This window comes from Enhydra lutris, unplaced genomic scaffold (genome assembly GCF_002288905.1).
Source record: "Enhydra lutris kenyoni isolate GAN:26980312 unplaced genomic scaffold, ASM228890v2 scaffoldscaffold1, whole genome shotgun sequence".
NCBI lineage: Eukaryota > Metazoa > Chordata > Mammalia > Carnivora > Mustelidae > Enhydra > Enhydra lutris.
The window spans coordinates 89,746,276-89,768,928 of record NW_019154085.1 but is presented as its reverse complement, the minus strand read 5'-3'; the positions used below and the strand labels follow the sequence as shown (position 1 = coordinate 89,768,928).

At 34.8% G+C, this 22,653-nt stretch overlaps 1 protein-coding gene across 1 annotated transcript in view; it reads right to left on the bottom strand.

The window, feature by feature from the left end:
* Positions 1–22,653, bottom strand: part of LOC111140884 (LDL receptor related protein 1B) — a 1,957,146-nt gene that overhangs the window by 1,232,279 nt on the left and 702,214 nt on the right. The window contains exon 3 of the mRNA XM_022493131.1: positions 17,485–17,622. Coding sequence (XP_022348839.1) covers positions 17,485–17,622 — 138 coding nt within the window. The remainder of the gene's footprint in view (positions 1–17,484; positions 17,623–22,653) is intronic.

The following is a 22,653-nucleotide window of genomic DNA, read 5'->3' as shown; positions in this document are numbered from 1 at the left end:
AAAACCATAGATAGGTCTATAGGAACAAGTCAGAAGTGAGTGCAGATGCCAAAGAGTAGATATGTATAGTGCTGGGAGTCTGCACTTTTTTTTTTCTGGTTTTTTGATTCCTTCAGTTTTCTCAGCCTAGTGCGAAGTAAAATCATTAATAGAAAGAAGATGGGTAAGAAAGGGTTGGTCTAAGAAGAGATAAGATGCAAAACAGACTTCAGGGACAGGAAGATAGCTAGGAATATATAATATGATTGGCTGATAACATTAAGGACAAAACTGAGGTTTAAGGTCATGGACTGAAAGCATGGTGGTTTGCTTTTTTTAGCCAGGATCATTTTACAGGTTGGGGGACAGAGCAGGTGGAGAGTTGAATTTAATTAGGGATGTGTTTTTGCCAGTTGAGTATGAGGTTGCAAGAGAATGGCTAAGGAGCTGATGTGGTATGCAGTGAAGTGATTAAATAATAGACCACGGAATTGAAGAATAGTAAAAAGGGGAAGGGAACATATCAATTGTGTCTAAACCTGTGAAAATCTTGGAATACAAATGGACCTAATGCTCTGGTAGATTATTAGGATGGAAGTACTAGAAGTCATAAGAAATAGTAAAGGTAGTGAGCTAGAAAGATTGGTGGTTGTGGTCAGAAACCTGAAAGTTGAGATGATGGAGGGCTTGCAAGGGTTACCAATAGCAAATTCCAGACTCGAGAGAATGGCAACTGGTGTGAGTAGCTGACATTGGATAAAGAAATTGGGAGGCCGAGTTATTATAAATACTACCTAAAAGTCCACTGAATTGTCCAAGAATTAAAATAGAAGTAGTATTGGGTAGACAGAGCTACAATGATTGAAAAAGAAGACAGAATTACCTGGGAATCACATCATAACATGATAACAACAAGGAAGAGGGAGGAAAATTACCCCCACATTTGCTACTTTAAACCCAATGGTAGAATTTTTAGGGGAAAACAATTTTCATTTGAGAGGTCTGCAGGGGAATCAGGAAGGGCCAGGAAGCTGATGAATTTTTGAGAGATGAGGTTGAACATGTAAGGGAATTCTGTAAATAGTGGACTGAGTTATAGAGGCACACTGAAAGAATGAGAAAAGAAGACAAAGTAAGAAGCTCTACAATGATTATAGTTCTGTGGTGATGGACATTTAAGTATGGGGAAAGACATACTAATATAGACACTAGTTTAAGTATTGGTGGATTTAAGACAGATAGAGGTGAAGGGAAGAAAGTAGTGATTCCTGGCACTTCCACTTACTTCCTAATGAGTGGAATGAAAGGCACAATGAAGGAGCTGCCAAAATTCAGGCTCAAGATATTGATTAGAAGGATTGGCAAAAACAACTGCATTTTCCCTGGACTTGAAGAAGTAAGAAGTTACCTGAGCCCATAAGTCCTCATTTTTGTTAAAGATACTCAAAAGTAATACAGTCAATTGCAAATGCAAAAGACCTACAAAGTACAACTTGGGAAACATTTCAATGGACTTTCTGATTATTTCTTACCTGAAGATTAAAAAGAAATGTGAATCAAAGTAAAATTCAGTATATTTTGACCATGTTCCCTGTAAGTGATGGATATACTTAGAATTGATCATGGCAATATTCCTTTGGGGGAACTCAAGCTTCAGGGCCAATTGTGTTTTGCTATCAGTGCTCTAACTATATAGTTCATAATTATATACTAATGTGTTGCATCCATAAACAATTATGGAAACCCTTTAAGGATAAAAACCATCTGCATATTTCCAGAGCCCAGCATAGTGACTGGCTTATCTTGGATTTTCAGCAAATATTTATCTAATAGGCAAATAAAAAAAAAATAATATTTTTGAAGACTGACTCTATGAAAAACATGAAACTAACATAAATATACAACTCTGAAGGAAATGTATTTCTGAAGCACTGAAGTCTGAAAAGAAAATTACCTTAAGTGATAACAGAACCATGAGAGACACTTTGGTCATGCTTTTGAATAAAACAAAATATTTCATATAATTTCTTTCTTCTATGCCCCCCCTTTGGAAGACATGTTCTTCCCTTTTCTATACCTAATTAAGTTCATTGTAATTTAAGATGCAGCTTTAATGATCTGACCACAAAAGTGATATAAGGATACTAGAGTGAAGAATTCTTTGTCATCAAACAAAATAGTTGACATTGAGTCAACTTTGGATATTATTCTCTATTGAACTATTTTTTTCTTTACCTAGTCCAGATTCATCTATGACATGCACACCATATAAATGTTATGTTCATTTTATACCATTTTCCTGCCTGTTGGATATTAAACTTACTGAGATTTCATAGGCTCCAACACCAGTTCATCCAATTTCAAATTTTTTAATAAATTTGTATAAATCAGTTTTTTCCCACAAAACCTTCTCTCTGACATGTGATGTCTTGTCTTATTTGCTAGATCATCCTTCCATCCACCCATAGTTCATTTGTAGATCCTTATCTATTCTATCCATTTTGATTGCTTTAATGGCACCCATCTGATCTATATTACTAAATTAGACTTTCACAGAGGTACTGTTAAAATAATTATAATTTAATTATAACTACCCTAAGCTGAGCATTTATTTGATCTTTACACACATTAGTTCAATTATAGTTTCATACCTAATTTTAGCTTAAATATATTCTCTTCCCAGTATATGGTAAAAGCAAGGGAAAATACTCATCCTCCCCTTATATTTCTCAAGTAAAATGAGCCTTAACATATCAAGTTTGTGTTCCATGCCTTGTTTATTGGTGACCAGTCTTACAAAGCCAACTATAAAATCACTTGTCCAATTAAAAAGTAAGCAAGCAACTGCAATTCAAAATATTAAGTTTTAATCACTATTACAACATAAAATATGATCCTAAACATTGACAACAATGTGCTTCTGTGATGCAACTCTATATTGCCATTTATTTCTAAAGAGTTAGGAAACCTGCCTGACACAATATTCCAGTTTTTATTTAGATTGGAATAGAGGTAGATAACAAGCTGTACTGACAAGATAATAAGTGATCAACTCTTCTATGACCTCATAAAGATGATTGGGTAATCCTTTATTTAATCCTCTACATTCGTCAATTTACATGAAAACCTTTGGGCATTTCTTATTTAGGTTAGTATTGGTTCTTTGTAGATATGCAGTACCTAGGTTGCATACAATAAAACAAAATGTCAAAAAAGTTACACTACCTAAGTCACTGAACTAAGTGTTAATTGCCTCTTCAAAAGAATTATTATATATTCCAGGTGTATCTGAATAGCAAAAAATCATTATAATTTAGTATATTGGAAATATTTATATTTGCTTTGGGAAATATTTCTCACAGAAACTATTACACATCCAAAACAACAACAACAAAAAATGTCACTTGAAAATAGAAAAAGCTATTGAAGAAAAAGGAAAATATATATTGGTGAACTAAATCAACTTTAGGAGAAAAATCCAACAATCAAATAGAAAAAAACCTTAGATTTCAACACAGATACTTTAACCCAGAAACAAACAAAAACAGTCTTTGACAATAATAAAGGATGTCTCTGTATCTTGTTTTTTTTTTTTTTAAGAAAGCTATTTCTTTCTTCCATAGTAATCATTTCTATTTGAGCAAGGAGTATAATAATATAGCAGCAATTTAAAAATCCAATCTATGTTTTTACATGTGTGCCTGAAGTCAATTTTTTCTTCTGATTTTGGGGGCTCTGAAATCCAGTGCAATGTATAAACTAGAAATACAGTAATTCCAGTTTGGCAGATATTGCTGACTGCAATTCTGTAACATTTGTTTCAACTCCAGGTTCTTAAAAGGCATGAACTTTTAAGTTATGTCTGTTAACACCAGAACAGCCACACCGTCCTGGCTGGCTAACCCATACAGCTCTTCTTAATACAGAGTGGCTAGGTGGAAGAGGCCTTTAGTTTCATCCCAGGAAGTTCTCCAGCTCCTCCCTTGCCATTCAAAAGGGAAGCTTACCACCACACCAATGTGGATTTACCTATTATTAAAATGAAGGGGAAAAGATTAATGTGCTATTTGCATAGGGAATTTGGTATAATCACCAACATTTTCTATTCTGACTTTGATTCCTCTCAGCATATAGAATTCTTCATCTTGCTCTTCTCTTAGACATTCAGAATTTTAATTTTAGAACTCTAGTGGGAATCATGTGATACTACACTATATTCATACTCCATTTCTCTTCTCCTCTCCCTCTCTCTCTCTCTCTCTCTCTCTCTCTCTCTGGGTGTGTGTGTGTATACACATACATATATGTAACTATACAATATGTTGTTTTTACTGTGAGATTTTATTATTATATGCTCCAGTGCCTATATAATGCCTACTTACTTTCTAGGACCATGTGGTAAAAACTACTTTCTTAACTGGGATCTCATATATAAAAATTAATTTGGGAGGGGCGCCTGGGTGGCTCAGTGGGTTAAAGCCTCTGCCTTCAGCTCAGGTCATGATCCCAGGGTCCTGGGATCGAGCCCCACATCAGGCTCTCTGCTCAGCAGGGAGCCTGCTTCCCCCTCTCTCTCTCTGCCTGCCTCTCTGCCTGCTTGTGATCTCTGTCTGTCAAATAAATAAATAAAATCTTTAAAAAAAATAATTTGGAAGTATAAAAAATGGCAGAGGTAATCACTTGATGGAATTTGGAATTCAAAAAAAAAAAAAGGGGGGGTGGGGGGCGCCTGGGTGGCTCAGTGGGTTTAAGCCTCTGCCTTCAGCTCAGGTCATGATCCTGGGATCCTGGGATCGAGCCCCGCATTGGGCTCTTTGCTCGGCAGTGAGCCTGCTTCCCTTCCTCTCTCTCTACCTGCCTCTCTGCCTACTTGTGATCTCTGTCTGTCAAATAAATAAATAAAATCTTTAAAAAAAGAGAGAGAGAAAGAAAGAAAGAAAAGAAAAGAAAAAAGAAAAAAATTTAAAAAATAAAGGATCCTTCAAAATAAAATAAAAATCAGCAGCAATAAAGTATTTGTGATGTATTCTTTTGGTTGGAAACAACTGATAGTCTTAGGAAAGCAAAACAAAACATACAAACAACAGGAATTTTACCATCAGAGAGGGAATAAGATAAACAAAGGAGCTTAACATGATTTGGCATTCTCTAAATATTAAATAAAACAACATTTATATATGACGACAGACCACATAGTAAAAATAAATTATGAAATAAGGTTGGCTGGCCACAGATGTGAAATAATAGCAAAGATTTTGAAATTGTGATAGTTTTTTAAAGTCTTAAGTTTAAGCCCAATTTGAAGGAATAAAAATGTAAAGTAAAGCCCGAAAGGGGCCAGAGAGCAATGATAGCAATAGAGGGAGAGAGAAGGAAATGGAAGAGAAGGGAAGAAGGAAACGAGCAAGATTGAAAGGGAGAGAGGAAGGGAGAGAGAGTATCATTCTCTTGTAAATCAGATTTATCTGGGGTTTTTCTCAGGCAGCGGCCAGCCCTTACTGACTCCCCAGGAACTCTCCTCCATGGCCACTGAGTCTGGATATTTGGCAACTCTTTGCTACAGTACAGCTGACCCCTTTCTTACCATTTTTCAGGGGTATTGAATATTTTTATTCATTTAAACAATTTTATACCTGGAGGGAGTTTTAGTGATATTGCCTGAACATCTCATTTCACTGGTTTTCAAAACTACAGAGCTATTACTGACCAGTTCTCTGTCCTTCAGAATTTTCCCATAGGTTTCACCCAACATAGTACAACTGAATCCCTATGTGGCTAGCAGTCAACTATCTGATTGCTCTATTAAAGCACATATAGCAAAAACTTCTAGTTGCTACAGAATATCTATTATCCCTTTCTTCCAAGTCTGATTTTATTGAAGTGATGTTTGTACACTTGAAAAACTACATCTCCCAGCCTTTAATCCAAAGAAGGGTGGTTGTGTGTTAAAATTCTGGCCAATGGCTTAGAGATAGAAATTTGGTAAAGTCCTTTAAGACAGAGTTTGTCTTGCTTGGTTGGGATATTTTATTCTTCTTCCTTCCTCATGGAATGGGGATGTGATATTTGGAGTTGCAGTGGCCATCTATGGCCTTAGCCTACTTGAGGGTGGAAAACAGTTGAGAAAAATGGCTGAAGAGAAGCATGGGAACCTGGAACAGAGATCACATCATGAAATCATCTTCCCTGACATGGAACATCTATCTCTGGACATTTTTTCTTTTTCTTTCTTTCTTTCTTTTTTTTTTTTTTTTTTGATTTTTGTATTTTTTTCATAGCCTAAGACAATTCCTAACAGAAGCAACATGAGTGAACAAGGCAATGTTAAGGTATAAGAAAACACATAAAGAATAATCACAGGAGTCAGAAGCGCTGACAGTCAGTTATAGAGAACACTATTCACTTAAACTGTATCTGGATTGGTTGGGGGGGCAGTCTATAATTTTAAAAATTTTGAAAATTTGAAACTGTCTGGAGAGGTGCAAGAAAAACATGATTAACCTATAGGAATATGTTGGACCAAAAAGAGTAAAAATTGGGAGAGCATGGAGAATTTTATAATACATTACGCAAGCATTTGTTCAGAGTACAAATTGCTAAGCATTGACTGTGTTACTAAAAATGGCTGTTAGAATTTCTCTCCCTGGAGGCCTTCGGAATTGCGTAGGTGGCAATCTGTCTAGGCAAGTTTGGGTTCAGTCCAGCCTAAAGGCAGATGGATGGACTGGATGACCTCTGAAAATCCCTTCTGGCCCTATTATCTTCCAGGTCTGCTTCACGCTGAGAGAAAGTTATTGCTGCTTCTCTATTTGTAGTTATAGTCATAGAGCAGACCTTTGCTTCCCTCTGCATATTACAGGTATCTCTAGTAAATAAGGAGAAACAAAACTGAAAGGAGCAAATCACTTTAGGTAAAATGCAGGAGTGACTCTTCCTGACAAAGAGCACATTGTTTGTTTGAGGCCAAGAATTTTAGCATACTGTGTAGTATACTTTACCCCATGAGTTACTCTAGAGGAGTCCGTACATTTTTTCACTTAATCACTGTTTCCTGTGCCTTTGTCCTCCCTGCCCTGTTGACTGACTCCCTGCAGCGAAGTGACTAATGTAGAAGTTAAATGCAAGTTTCATTAGATGTTCCAATCTATTAGGGGTATAAGATGTATACATAGGAAGAAAAAAGATGAATTAAACCAAGGCACATTTGCATTGAAAAATTCACCTCAGCAGGTAAGTAACACTGTGTTGGGCAAAATTATTAGGCTTTGACCCTCTAAGCATATTTCTCTCAGTTCTGCACATTTTCTTTGCATAGTGAGTTTAAATGGGTAGGGTGAAAACCTAACTTATTGAAAAGGAACTGGAAGTCATTTGTGAGTAGGATGGAGCACTCACAGTACAAACTTGACTGGAATCATCACTTTATCCTGGTTTTGAAAACAAGAGCAAATGAACCAGAACACAGGTGAAAGGCATAAAAATATGTATGTTTTAATTTCCTGAAATAAGCAATTCAGCTGGATATCCAATAGATGTAGGCTAGGAAAATCTAACAGAATACTTATGCAAAAATATTTTTCTATATTATAATAAATTATATATAATTTTAATATGATAAGTATTTAGATATTCCATATGAACTAAAAAGCAATTTATACTGTATCTTTTAACATTTTTTCCCAAAATTCTTTGAAAACTTTTAAAATTTAATTGACCTAATTAAAAGTTAGACAATTCAGATTCTTAGTGTTTCTACTCTGAAAATATTGGATAGTTCTTTGAGCCATTTATTGAACTGCACAGATTTTTTTCTTGGCACTCTGAGTTTCATACCTGTATATTGAATGAGAACATGCCACACATTTCAGCTAATGGAACTGAAAAGTGCTCTTTGGGCTTGCCCTTCCCATTCTCCTTTTTATCTGATGTTCAAGACTTGGCTCACGGTCACACTGACCTAATTCAGGAGATGCTCTGAGAGCATACTGATCTCACTTTGGTTGGCATCCTATGGCTTCCACAACCACAATGGGTTGTCTGGACTGGTTCTACAATCCTACTTGGCATACAGAGGTCAATTGTCAATTTCATGCTTTCACTAAATCACAAACCTAATGGGGAGCTGGAAGGCAAATTCTCAGCTGACAGAAATAAATCTAGGTGGTGTGTATTTCTTCAGAAATTAATCTTTAATGTGTTTCTTATGTCTGAAGACAAATATACAAGTACATGTCGAAAGCTTAGGAGAAACTTAAAATACATGTGCATATTTTTCTGTCTCCACATGAATGAAAAACAAATCAATGTTTGATTCGACTATGAAGGGACTAATTATGGAAAGCTCCAAAGTCACCAGTCTTTTTTTTTTTTCTTAAAGATTTTATTTATTTGACAGAGAGAGAGAGGAGTGCAAGCAAGGGGAGCAGCTGACAGAGGGACAGAGGCTCCTTATTGAGTAGGGAGAGCCCTATGTAGGGTTGGATCCCAGGACCCTGGGATCATGACCTGAGCAGAAGGCAGACGCTTAACTGACTGAGCCACCCAGGAGCCTCGGAGTCACCAGTCTTGTAGCTATTTTGTTTTTTTGAATATCATTTAATATATTAAATATTCAGTTATGACAGGATTATAACACATGGAATCCAACAGAATAAGGTTTACTGTATAAATGATGACAGTGGAGCAGAGAAAAAACAACAGAAATAGTATTTTTCTGAAATTTTGAACAGATTAGAAATTCAGAATTGAAAACATTGGCTGAAGGTGTGAAAATCTCTTGACATCATCCTCTATAGAATTCTGTAAAACTTCCTAGAATTCCAGATCAAGTTTAATAAATCTCAGATCTTCTAATTATTTATTGGAAGAGTATTGGGTTTTTTCTTTCAAAATTTAAACTTTGTCTATTGAATGAATTTAAGAAGTCTCTCATTTTTCCTTCCAGATCCTATTATGGAAGTTGATACCTAGGTTTTTTTTCCTTTTTTTTTTTCCTCTTCTCTTTTGTCACTTCCTATTGTAACTAGTGCAAATCTACTTCAAAGAGTTAAAATGAACTTCCCCAAATCCTTTCTACGTCCCTTATCAAATGAAAGCACTAATTTTTCTCAAGGGGATAAAGCTAATAGTCAGATTGAGACATTAAATTCTGCAAGCTTGTTATATAGTTTTTCAGCTTGTGGTTCACTCAGCACATTTTTTTCCCCCTGCTCAATCAATTAATAAAACTGACAGGAAACATATAGTTAGCTCAAAAATGTTTTTCAGTTGATTTTCTACAGGCCATCTTGCTCCTTTAAGAACAGGTCAGAAAGGATGCTGAAGCATAACAATTTTATGCATTTCTCTGAGTTGATATGTTAAGGCTCAGTAGTCAAAACTGGAGAACAAAAACTCAAGGTCACAGTTTTTAAACCTTGCTCTCACACTGCTTTTCTGTGTGACTCCTGGGGATGCCAGTCAATCTCAGCTACCTGCTTTAATTCCTTACTTTGTAAAGTATCAAGCTGCTTGTGTCAAAAACTAAATAATTAATTATAGGGGATTTGCCCTCACACTTGAGGTTGAGTAGAGAGCTGAGGGACAGTTTATTACAATTCATACTTTTGAATAATATTAGAACTGTCATCCATTTCCCAAAGTTAAGATACAAGAGGGCAAAACTTGGGCATCAACTAAGATGCTACTTTAGTGGTTGCTAAAGATAGGATTCTGGTTGCTTAAAATAGTAAATACACATTCCAAGTTCCTAACTTTCATTGGAAAAGGAGCTCACTTAAAATGGCTTTCCTTGTCATCTGTTTTTTTTTTTTTTAAGATTTTATTTATTTATTTCACAGCAAGAGAGATCACAAGTAGGCAGAGAAGCAAGCAGAGAGAGAGGGGGAAGCAGTCTCCCCGCTGAGCAGAGAGCCCGATGCGGGGCTCGATCCCAGGACCCTATGATCATGACGTGAGCCGAAGGCAGAGGCTTAACCTACTGAGCCACCCAGGCGCCCCCTTTGTCATCTGTTTTGACTTCTACTTACATGAAAGTGATACATTAAAGAATAACATATCTCATGCCTTGTTTGGGAGTTGGTCAATGTAAACAAAAGTGACTGTTTAGCTCAAAGTTTTATGTTTATAATAATGTACATTTTAACCTTCTAAGAATAAATCACAGAACCTGCCCCATATATGCAACAATTCTAATCTTCTTATGCTTAATAGTAAAATATATACCACCCTTATAATATTGAGAATACATTTTAGAGTCATCTTCCACTCTCTTTCTCTTGCATTTCAGTAGGTCATATCGTATCCTTATTCTAATGTAAACACTCCAGGTCTAATATCAGGTGTTTTTTCAGGTTCTACTTAATCCATCTCTGCTTAGAACCCTATGTATCAACCTTACCAAAGAACTTAAGAGCTCTCTTGAGTGTACCATGTTTTCTTAAACACCCGTGTCTCTGTACACATAGCTCCCTCCTTTTGAAATGGTCTCCTTTCCCGCGTTTGCCTACCAAACCCTTAGAGTGAGACATGTGTCAACCATCAGCTTTCTGGGGGAATTTTCTTGCATCCCCTCAAGCAGAATTAGATGCTCTTCATTTTAGTCTTCCTCAGCAATTTCTACATACCTCCATTATGACAAGTGAATTCCATGGAGGCAGAAAATAGGATTTTCTACATCCCCAGTGCTTAGGTAAGTGTTTAGAATACTCTCAGCAGTCAATAAAATTTATTGAAGTGAATTAATGAATTCAATATAGGGAAAACTTTATAGTGTTTCTTTTGGCACAGTTTGGAAAGTTCATTTTGGCCTCATATCCATTATTATTTCTTACATACTATTCTCTGTTTTCCATCATATTAGGAAGGGAACTATGAGGGAGAGATCCAGGTAAATGAGTCCCAGTGTCCATCAATATCCATGCAAATTAACTATTCCCAAATTAGTGGAACTATTAACAAGTTTCTTCTTTCGGAGATATTATTGGGGGTAGAGTTGGGTAAGCTGAGTTCTCTGGCTTTTTGTGGTTTTGCACAGTCATTCTATGTAAGAGGTTGGTATATTTTAGGTACAGGCATCATAGGAGTTGTTTCAAACCAAGCACTTGCTCCTTGTTCTACAGATATTAAGCAAACAGAATAAATGCTCCACTGGGGTGTAAGTTGTGGATTCGTGGTTTTGACTTACGTCCGTTTAAAACCAAAATCACCTAGAAATAGAGTATAATTCAGCAGCAATTAAAGGTCCATAATGCACCAGGATTCTTACCACAGAAAAGACTGGATCAAAAAATATGGATGTAATATGAGCTAGTTTTAAACCACTGTTTACCAAGAAGAAAGATATAGAATCTGTGATGACGTTTTAATAATGAGTATCTTTTTTTAAGTTAGATCCTTCAGTGTTTGATCATTTTTTTTAAAGATTTTATTTATTTATTTGACAGAGAGAGATCACAAGTAGGCAGAGAGGCAGGCAGAGAGAGAGGGAAGCAGGCTCCTCGCAGAGCAGAGAGCCCGATGCGGGGCTCGATCCCAGGACCCTGAGATCATGACCTGAGCCGAAGGCAGAGGCTTTAACCCACTGAGCCACCCAGGCGCCCCAGTGTTTGATCATTTTTAAGCTATTCCTATGCTTATAGGATATTCTTTTTACATTGCAAAGTCTGTTTTCCAGTTATTGTTAAAAACAATTCTGTTTGGGGCCAGAGAACTCTAATTAATATATATTAACATTAATCAAAGATGTAAATCCACTACAAAAAGATTCACTTCCAATAAACAATAAACTACTTTAGATTATCTTTTCACATGCTGGGCTATGATATAGAGCCACATTAGTTATCCTCTCCCCACAGGCAGTCAGTTAGCTTGTCAGCTATCTATAGAAGTCAACATATTCAAACAACAATTAAAATCTGAACTCCAAGTCTCTTGAGCAGGATTAGTCTAGCAATCACTTCTAACAAATCAGCGTTAAGAAATCAGATATCTGTGCAACAACATATTTCTAATTAAACAGAATTTATAAGTCTAAAACTCTGGAAAATTAATATACACATTTATATGTACCTATATATGGGTACATATGTCTCTCTGTGTGTATACATTAATATGCACATACATATAGATACATACATATATTTAGAAGTGTTCAAGTACATTCACCTAATTTTCACATAGGTGTCATTTGTCGATATAAACGTTTGTAATAGCCTTGCAAGAGGATGATACACTTGTAGAAGACTTATTCTTCATAAGAATTGTTGCTTTGCTTCTAAAAAGCATTAGGTCCTGAAATCAACCAGTGGTAAGAGTCATCGGCTTTCACTAAACTAACTCAGTTACTGAAGCTAATCATTTTGAGAGAAAATGCTTATACTTGAGATAGATTTGAGACTCTGTGATCACCTTAGCACAACTCAAGACAAAAAAAAAAAAAAAAAATAAACTTTATATATATATATATATATATATATATATATATATATATATAAATCTACTTTTAAGTTGCATGAACTTCAATAATCTAAAGTGGTCTGAACACACAAACCCAGGTCCTCCTGGGTAATTGTAGCTGTTTGTTTTCTAGCTCTTGGCTTATTGATGTTTCAAGTAACTTGAAAACATACTGGTCAAGTTTCTTTCTCTCCACGAGCTTTAAGCTTTGTGTTGCTGGAAGATATACTTCCTCTAACATTGCCTGCAATTTTACCTCTTCTCCATACCTTTGCTTTTGGATTCTGCATACTGAAATTCCCTTCTCTAGCATGATAAGCTGGTTTTAATTTAGAAAAAGGATTGGCAATATTTTTCAATAGGAACTTTTAAAATGGGGATAGGGCAAGATTCACTGATACAATAAAGTGAATGTAAAAAATAAATAAATAAAGTGCTCCAAAATTATTTGCCTTTTTTTTTTTAAAGATTTTATTTATTTATTTGACAGAGAGAGATCACAAGCAGGCAGAGAGGCAGGCAGAGAGAGAGAGGAGGAAGCAGGCTCCCCGCTGAGCAGAGAGCCTGATGCAGGGCTCGATTCCAGGACCCTGAGATCATGACCCGAGCCGAAGGCAGCGGCTTAACCCACTGAGCCACCCAGGCGCCCCTTATTTGCCTTTTTCATCAGCTTCACCAACCTCTTTCTTTCCTTCCTTCCTTCCTGGTAGCTACATAAGCTAATCTTGTGTCCATCTGAAATCAGTGTTGTAATGACTAACAAAATATCATCACAAGGTAAAATATTTCTTTTCTGAAGGAATGAAAACTGGCATCCTGAACATTTGAACTAAAGATTAATTCTGAATACTTTATTTTTTTAATTTTTAAAAAATCTTACTACTTTAAATTAAATTTATTACATTTAATTTTCTCAAATCAATTATTGCATCAAATTAATTGACCTGGATTAGTTTCTGAATATTTGGAATATACATATGTGATTTAAACAGAAGTTTTAAGGATTACTAATTTACCTGTGTTGAGTTATTACAGATAATAAAGTTTGCCATTTCACTTCAGTCCATTTTGAGAAAGCTCTAATTTGTAAATTAATTCCAGGATTTTTTAGTACTTTCTCCTAAGACTTTATTTTTACCAGTAGTAATATAAAAGGAAAAAAAAGCCACATAAATTTTTAAATATAAACCAGTATCTAAAATACATTAGAATAAATACATTAGAATTCCTAGAATCTAAAATAAATACATTAGAATAGATTGTGAGTGGGTGGAGAAAATTGTAATTGCACATATTAGGAAAATTATATTCCAAATGTCAAGTAAAGTAAAAAAATCAAATGGAATTTTAAGAATTCTGAATATGCTTTATTCAAGGAGTGATACAGAAGATATATTCGAGGTGATATATTCAAGGTGATATAAAAGAGAATCTTATTCTTCTCTCGGTTCCATATCAAATACACCAATTAACATGTTATACACTCAGAATTATGTAGGAACAGGTTCAGGATAGAAGAGAGAAATCAGGAAAGAATAGTATGTGTGTTTGTGTGTGCATATTTGTATGTTTGGGTGGTGAGCTCTTCAGATGGCAGAGAGTTTCATTCCCTAATCAGTTTTAGTAAACTCTTCACACAAATTGAAAAGGACGTTGGGATGCTGGGTAAACAATCACGTAGATTACATAATCATGTTTTCTTGAGACACGGAAGACAGAATCTTTTTTTGCACTAACATGAAGTGTTCCCGTATTCTTTTAATAGAGTAAAAGTGGACAATGTCACAGAAACTGTTGTTCCCTTGTACATTGAAATGTTTGGTTATTTTGCACCGCAAATGTACTCTAAACAGGATTGTGAGTTTAAAAAGGGGCTTCTCTTGTTCACAGCCACTTTAAATGTTAACATAATGAATTACCTCAAGAAGATCAAATTTCAAAATAGTGTTTTGATACAATTCAGTCGATCTGGTATCTATTAGTTGAATTTGTTCACTTCTTTGCATGGCTCTGAGGATTTCTATGGAAATATCCTGTACTGAGAAGCCTTGGACTGTACAGAATGCATTTTTATTGCTCATGCAATTTAGATATAGTAATATTATTACCGATATGAAATATTATGTAGGAAGAGATGAAGTTTTCTAAAATATAATGTGATTTTGAACATTCTCATTGTAAAATTTTTACAAGCACATCCCTATATATAAGTACACCCATATACAAAAATCCATTTTTCTTTCTTTAAATGGAGCTATATTATGGAGATTAAAATATCAGTGTTATAGAAAATCATTAATAATAGATATCTTTTCATTACCCTCACCAGGAAGAAATTGATTTTTTTCTAGGGAACATTCAGAAAACAATTCGTTGATAGAAAACCATTCCCAAGACCAGAATATCACCTCCAAAATGTTAAACTTTTCTCCTTATTAATTTTCACAAAGGATACAAATATACCACCAAATGTACTTTGGATCCTTTATTAGAAAAAAAAAAAGGAGACATATGCATCTTTGAATCACGTCTTTGGCTTCATGTATAATTACTTAAATTGGAGTATGTGCTTAGAATGCAACAAAAAGAGAAGTGGATTTAGACAGAAAAAGTGATTCAGGCAGAATTGTTCTACAAGAGAAAAGCATCTCTAAAAATCAATACAATGTTTGAATTAATCTGATTTCTTTATTATATCTCTATAGATGAGAAATTTCTTTAGAAATGTGACAGGCTGGTGCCTAATTAACTCATCAGAAAACAAGTTTTCATTGGGTGTGGCATAAAATTAGGAGAAAGGTTGAAGATACACCCTCCAGTAAGGTGAATAGCAAGCACAGATCCAAATATACTTCTCGTTATTTCTAAATCCACCTCAGGCCATAATAAATTACTTGGCATTTTAAAACACTTCCTTTGGTGAAATTTAGAAATATTTAAAAGGCTAAAATTGTTCAATCAGCCTCTTACCAAAAAAAAGAAAAGAAAAAGTTTGTCACTAGTGACAAAGATATGAAAGTTGGAACAGTTAGAAACCTGAATTAGAACAGGAAGAAAGATTGAACCATAAACAATTATATACATTAAATGTATTTCAGTCTGAAGTATACACTGAGTTTTTAAAAGTTAAAGATAAATCTATTAACATTTTATTTTTATTCCAATACTTTGTATTTATATGAATCCCGTGTTTTACTATTAACATATCCCTTCACCTATTAGATCACAACTCTAAATTTTACTAGAGAACTCAGATATATTTTCATATGATTCCCAGCACTGAAATATGTTTGAGATATTCTAATTTGTGTAACCACTTCCGAGGAAGTTTTTGGCAATGTGATAATTTCACTCTTTTAGAAGCTCAGTCACACATCTATCCAAAACTTTTTTTTTTCCTTAATGTAAAAAGAAGCCTGAATTATAACTGAAGTGGGTAGAATTAGGCGTTAGAAAAGATAATTTCTGAAAAGAAAATTAAACTCTTTGACTCCTATCACTTTATAATTCCATACTTTACCTTTTTTTCTGTTAATATCCTTCTTTTAAATATCCAATTATACAAAAAGAATACATGTCAAAGGTGTTTAAATAAAAAATATCTTATTAATTATTATTACACATGTGTTCATAACTAAAACTGAAAATCTTTTGGCTCCTTTTGTGACCCTGACAGAATTCAGGCTAAGAAACAAAACTCAGCTAAAGAAGGAAAAGCTGTAACTTCTCAGACTGAATCTGTCCACAGAACCAGAGATAGTCTCCTCTGAAAAAGGGAAAGACCCAATGGCCCGGATGATCTATGGTCTCTCAATAGCCTTACCACCTTGGGCTACCTTTCTAAGATTTACTCTTGTTTCCAGTGTATCTCTCCATCTCTGGTATTGAATCCAGTTACTTCATTCAGCCCTGTAGGCAGCTGGAAGCCAGTAAGCCCTGACAGGACTCCAGACAGGTTTTGTTCGGTCTGTACGTGGTTGGCCACACAATGTTTTAAAAAGAAGTAGCTTACATTGAACGATGTAAACACATACAGATATGGAACTGCTTCTGAAAAACTGGAACTTTAGGTAAGCTGTGACCTGTTTGCACATGGCAGCAGTTAGTTTGTATGAATCTGGTCAGAGACCAGACATGTATCTCCAGTTTTCTATAGTTTTCTATTCCTTATTGTCTTACTGACCTCAACACAAAGGACAGGTTACTCACTCTTTAACTGCTCAGCTTCAATAAATACCCTTTGTGTTATACTCAGCTGGAGGGAATTTGACTGAGAGACTTTTGATTCAGTGGTTTCTTTCTGGGCTTTATCTTGGAGCCAAATTTACTTGACTGATACCTCGATTCTGTTTCCAGATTTGGGTCCTTACCTCAATCCTCAACTTTTTCTTTTTTCTTTTTTTTTTTTTTTGGCTTCATACTTCATTTCCTCTCTCCAACCAGTTTTATTAGAATGTTCCATATTCTGGTTAACTTTTTGTTAACTTTTAGATTTTAATTATTTCTCCCTACCTTCCTTAATATGTAGGTAAAAACATGACCACTGTAGAACATAGATGTTGCTTTTTTAAAAAGAAAGAAAATTATAGGAAAGTAGGTATAACTTCATGGAAGTAACATTAAGGAAAGATTCCTGGGAATACCTCATACTAAAATATTTTGTTGCAGAGGTTTTACTTAAAATACTCTTTGTTTAAGCAAAGGTTTAGAGAAATAAATTTATGACACTGTATGGTATTAATCTCCTGTGACAAAGACTTCTCATTTGTCTTTTCCTCAAGAATACTGTTTTCTATGAAATATGCAATTGTTTCAGAATCCAGTGTCAAAGTCCAAATGTATTTTTTTTTTCTAATGGCATTTTTCAATAAAGCACAACAAGTTACAGGTTTGAAATGCATATTGACTGTTTGTGGCAAAAAAATTCTTGCTTTCTCAATAACTGATATGGTTATGGTTGAAAGAAAAGGCAGGTTATAGGTTCTTGAACTTCCATTAAACTGTGAATAATTTAATAGTGTGGTTGGATTGTTCCACAAATGGACTCACCCTGACAATGCAGTCCTTCATCATACCCATCTGAGCAGTCCAAGACACCATTGCACAGTTGGGATAAATGAACACATTTGTTGGTACCAAGGCAAGCAATGTGATTCAAGGGGCACTTGAGTTCTACCTCTTCAGGACCTGAAAAACAAAAATGTAAAAATGGGTTAGTTTGGCTTTTAATACTAAAACCATTAAGCACAAGAAATTACCAGCCTTAATTTACAAGACAAAACTATAGAAAATAACTACCAGAGGGCAGCTCTGATTCTCAGGAATGTCCAAATTAGCCCACGTGGTTAAAAACCTATTTTTTAAAAACTGCATAGGATATAAAATAGTATGTATTTGAGGGTGTCTGGGTGGCTCAGTGGGTTAAAGCCTCTGCCTTTGGCTCAGAGTCCTGGGATCGAGCCCTGCATCGGGCTCTCTGCTCAGCAGGGAGCCTGCTTCCTCCTCTCTCTCTGCCTGCTTCTCTGCCTACTTGTGATCTCTTTCTCTCTGTGTTAAATAAATAAATAAAATCTTTAAAAAAATAGTATGTGTTTTTTCCAAATAATACAAATAATACATTAAAAGACACGAATATTCTTTTCAAACTTTAAGTGGCATAGACTTAAAATCTGATGGCTGCTTTGCGTCATTAATTTACCTCTTATCTTTAGATTAAGTGGGCCAGGTACTTAAACACTGTACATCTCAATTTCCTCAACTGGGAAATATGGAGAGTTCCAACTCCTTGGCAGAACTCTTGTTAGAATTGAATCGGGTAACAAGAACAAAAAGATTTTAGTGGAATTTAAATGAAGCTCTGTCAATCTAAAATTATTTCATTTTTATTAAGAATAGCTAGTTATATACTTATTTACTTTATTTTAAGTAAATATGTATATTTTTATATATATATAATAGTATATAACAGCTAGTTATATACTTACATATGGATATTTTTGTTTAAAAACATCTTTACTGAGCAATTACAAGACAACAGAATTTACTAAGGAGTGGGGAAGTGATGATGAACAAAGCATACTTATTGAGTTCTCCTGCTGATGATAATAGTACATTACATGATCACCCTTTGCGTTTTTATAGATACACTTAGGTTGGAATACCAAGTCTTCTGAAGCTCACCAATTCTGAACTGTCATCCAACATCCAAATTGTACACTGCTATATCTAAAGTTCAGGTTGTTTACTCCCATACCTTATTTACACTTCTTCGATAGGCACTCTCCAAATTTGCCATGCCGTGATTCTTAATCTTGCCCAGCTCTCCTAAATCCAAGTGCAGGCATGCCATATGACTGCAATCCAATGTTAATCTGACACTGATTACTACAAGAGCCCAGATTCTATAGTCAGGCACACTTAGAATTTAATCACAGCAATGTTAATACCCATGGGACATTAATTTATTAAAGCAGCTAAGCATTAATTTTCTCATGTATAAATAAAACTATCAACTGAGTTTACCTTGTAGGCTTGTTGTGAATGTCAAAAGTTATTGATGGCAAAGCACTAAACTTTGTGAGCTTCTTTGTGAGATGTGGGCTCAGAATAGGAATTCAACATGTGTTAATTATGTAAAAAAATGCAGCAGACTGAACTGTTAACAGACTCTGGAGCCAGATTCTTGGTCTCATCATTTATAAACAATAAGTTGAAAAAATTATGTATATTTTCTGTGCTTCATCAGGTTGTTGTAGGGATTGTATCAAAAGCTTTTAGCATCTTTACCAACACACACTAGTGTTTCCTTTTTTTTTTTTTTAAAGTTTATTTATTTATTGAAAGACAGCAATTGAGAGAGCACAAGTAGGGTGTAGGGCAGAGGGAGAAGCAGACTCACCACTGAGCAGGGAGTGCAAGGTGAGACTCAATTCTGGGACTCCAGGATCATGACCTGAGCCACAGGCAGACGCTTAACTAACTGAGCCACCCAGGCACCCCTGCCTTTTCATAAACACTTAAATTACATAACTTCCTTTTATATCTTAAGATTCCTCTCCCCACAAAGCCGGACTTGCCAAAAGTAAGATACATTTTGAAATATCTTCTCAAAATGAGTGATGGGTATATGTGATTTTGTTGATGCTAAAACAGCTTTCAACATTTTGTATCTGGGGGATATAAATACATTGTTATGATAGAGCTTCAATAGATCAAGTACTGGCTAACTGGTATTTTTTTGCATGTATATTTATACAGTTACTGACATATAAGTCTATTAGTTTTGTCTAATGCCCATCACTCCAAATCCACAACTCATTTTATTGCAACATGTCTCTGTAACTTGAATATCAATATATTTTAAAACATACATTATATAAAAAATATATATATAAATATGCATATATAATACCTATATAGAAAATATATATATAATACAAATACACAAATTTAAATCCAAATTATAGAAATAAAGTAAGTGAAACTCTTTTCACTGAGACTTTCTAATATTAAATCTTTTATTTATAAGATTAACATAAATTCACTTTAAAAATTAAATTGAAAAATATAAGTTAGTTTTGAAAAACTATACATTTCTATGACCAAGAGTCACAATGCAGTTCTTTTTAAAATTAATTGGCTGATTCTTAGAAATTTGAGAATATATATCCTTGCATGAATGTCAAAGTAGTGTTTAGGCCAGATATATTTAGATCTCTCTGTAAAAATTCCAAAAATAGCCCACAGAAAGAACACTTCAAACCTGGGAGCCTAGAAATTTTACAGAGGCCAAAGATGACTCAGTAGTTCTTTTTAAAAGCAAGTTTTTTGTTTGTTTGTTTGTTTTAAGTAATATATGTATTGGTTCAAATCAAAGTTTTTGGGTATTTTTGGTTGTTTTGTTTTGTTTTGTTCTGTTTTTGCATCCTTAAGATTGTCAGGTCACTGATTAACATGATAGAGGGAGTGAAATGCACATCTGGCATTCACAAAACAAATTTTGAGAAAAGAGAAAAAAATGTTCGAATTTCTCAGAAGCAGTATACAAAACTAGTAGATTCTTCCTAGTGGTAACATGTAGGGATAAAAAAGAAATTTGTTTGGATGAAAGAAAGAGCTAAGTAGTTTCTTCATAGACTAGAGACTATAGTCTTCCTCACCTTTAACATACTCTTTTCTTAACTTCCATCACTGCTGGGTAACTGATAAGACAGCTGGCACATGGCTTGAAGGATTGTACCTTAACCAGTCCTTCCCAAATCATCATATCAAAGCACATTAAAGCAATGATAATATTTGCAAATTACACAAAAGTAAATAGCATAAGTTATTTATAGAGATTACCCCAGGCCTTGGGAATTAACCTCAAAATTGAAGGTATCAGCATTGCAAACCCTTTTGACCAGTAATGGGATACTTCAGTTGGAAAATGCTAACTTCAGTATTTTGTCGTTGTCTTTTTGGAAGATGTGGGCAGTTTAAGAAACAGCAATGTTCTTAACTGAAATTATCCCAGGAACCAGGCAATATGGGTATTCAGTGTATGGTTGCTTTGAGAAATAATCCATCCTTGATTCCCAATGATCATTTGTGTGGTAAATGTGTGCTTATTCTATGAGGCTCCTTTAGTCTACCTTGTAAATGAAGAAAAGACTCAACTAGATCACCAATTCTACCCAATAATCTGTGTGACAGGGAGAAGATTGGGATCATTGAGACGACATGAATTCCTAAGACTATGTCAATGTTGCAAAAAATGATTCATCTCATGAAAACCCTGGGCATTCAAGACATTTCACAACCAGAAGTCATAATCTGGACCTAGCAAGCAACAGGGTCAGAAGCTACCTGACATAATTGGAATTATCTCTTCAGTTACTGAAACGTTAGGATTTGGGGGATCTGAGAGAAGGACTGGGTGACAAGGAAGCACATGAGGAATTTCATAATAGTACAAACACACTTCAGAATTTAACAAGCATAGTAGTCTTGGATTATCACTTCAGTTTTCAGTAATGCATAGTCAGAACACTTCCAGTCTCTCAAATCTAATTTTAGGTGACCTGAACAAGGTAGCAGAATTTAAAATATAGTAATTAATTATAAGAAAGAGAAGCTCTATCATTAGAAGGACTTAAAACAGATAAACACAGGAAAATAGTATTCATGTTTTTAAATTTTTATAAGCCTTATCCAGTTAGTTGAAATAGGCTTCATTTTTTAAACTGAACCTCATTTTACAAACAAGATTTCTAGTATAATGCAAGGGCAATGTGACTCATCTCTTTGTTTTTGAAAGTCTAGTTTATTTTTATATATAAACATTTTACTCTGTTCAGTAAAAAAAAAAAAAAATGGTTAAAGAGATATTAAGCCTCATCAAATGTCTTTTCTGACTAAAGATAATTGTGATAGCACATTTTGGGGAGGGATAGAGATTTTTCTTCGGTAATGGTAGATACAGTCATTTATCCACACTTGTCATTGTTTCATCATATCTCATCAGGACCAGCATCAATCCTCCCCTCAAAGCTAATATCTCCACCTTACGCTCTATCACATCCCACTTGAGTTTTGTCCTATCAATATTTGCTGTTTGTTTTTATTTCCCATTTCTGTCTTTCCAATGGTTCTAAATCCTCTGTCTATAATCTCATTCAGTTTTCTTAGCCACCACTCAAGAACAAAGTCACTTTTGCTGATTGAACTTTCCTGCAAATGACATCCTTTCTTTCCTAATTTTTTTAACTGTTAAATTTCTCCAAAATAGAGACCACACCTGCTGTATTCCCGCTCCCTTCTCACTCCTGCCTCTGCTTCCATCACTGTTGAGATGCTTTTTGCCAACGTCTCCCTGATCCCACTAATAGGGAAGCCAGAGGCAAAGAGTATCTGTCAAAAGCTGACCAGAATTCCTCTCATAGACACACTTTCTCTCATTATTTCTCATGCCTTTTATTATTATGGTTGTTGTTATTTATGCAGTTCCATGAGCACACTTGGATGCATTCACACAGGCTCTTTGATCAACTTCCCACTATCTCTGCCTGAAAAACACAAACACGCTGTACACTGCCTGACTCAAAATACAATTGCTGAAAGAATGTTCAGTGCATTTTAACTCCTGGCTAATTTCCACTTTCTTCTATATGCAAGGAGTTAACTTTTCCTACCATCAATATATTCTCAAAATAGGTTTTATAAATATCACTTTCACCC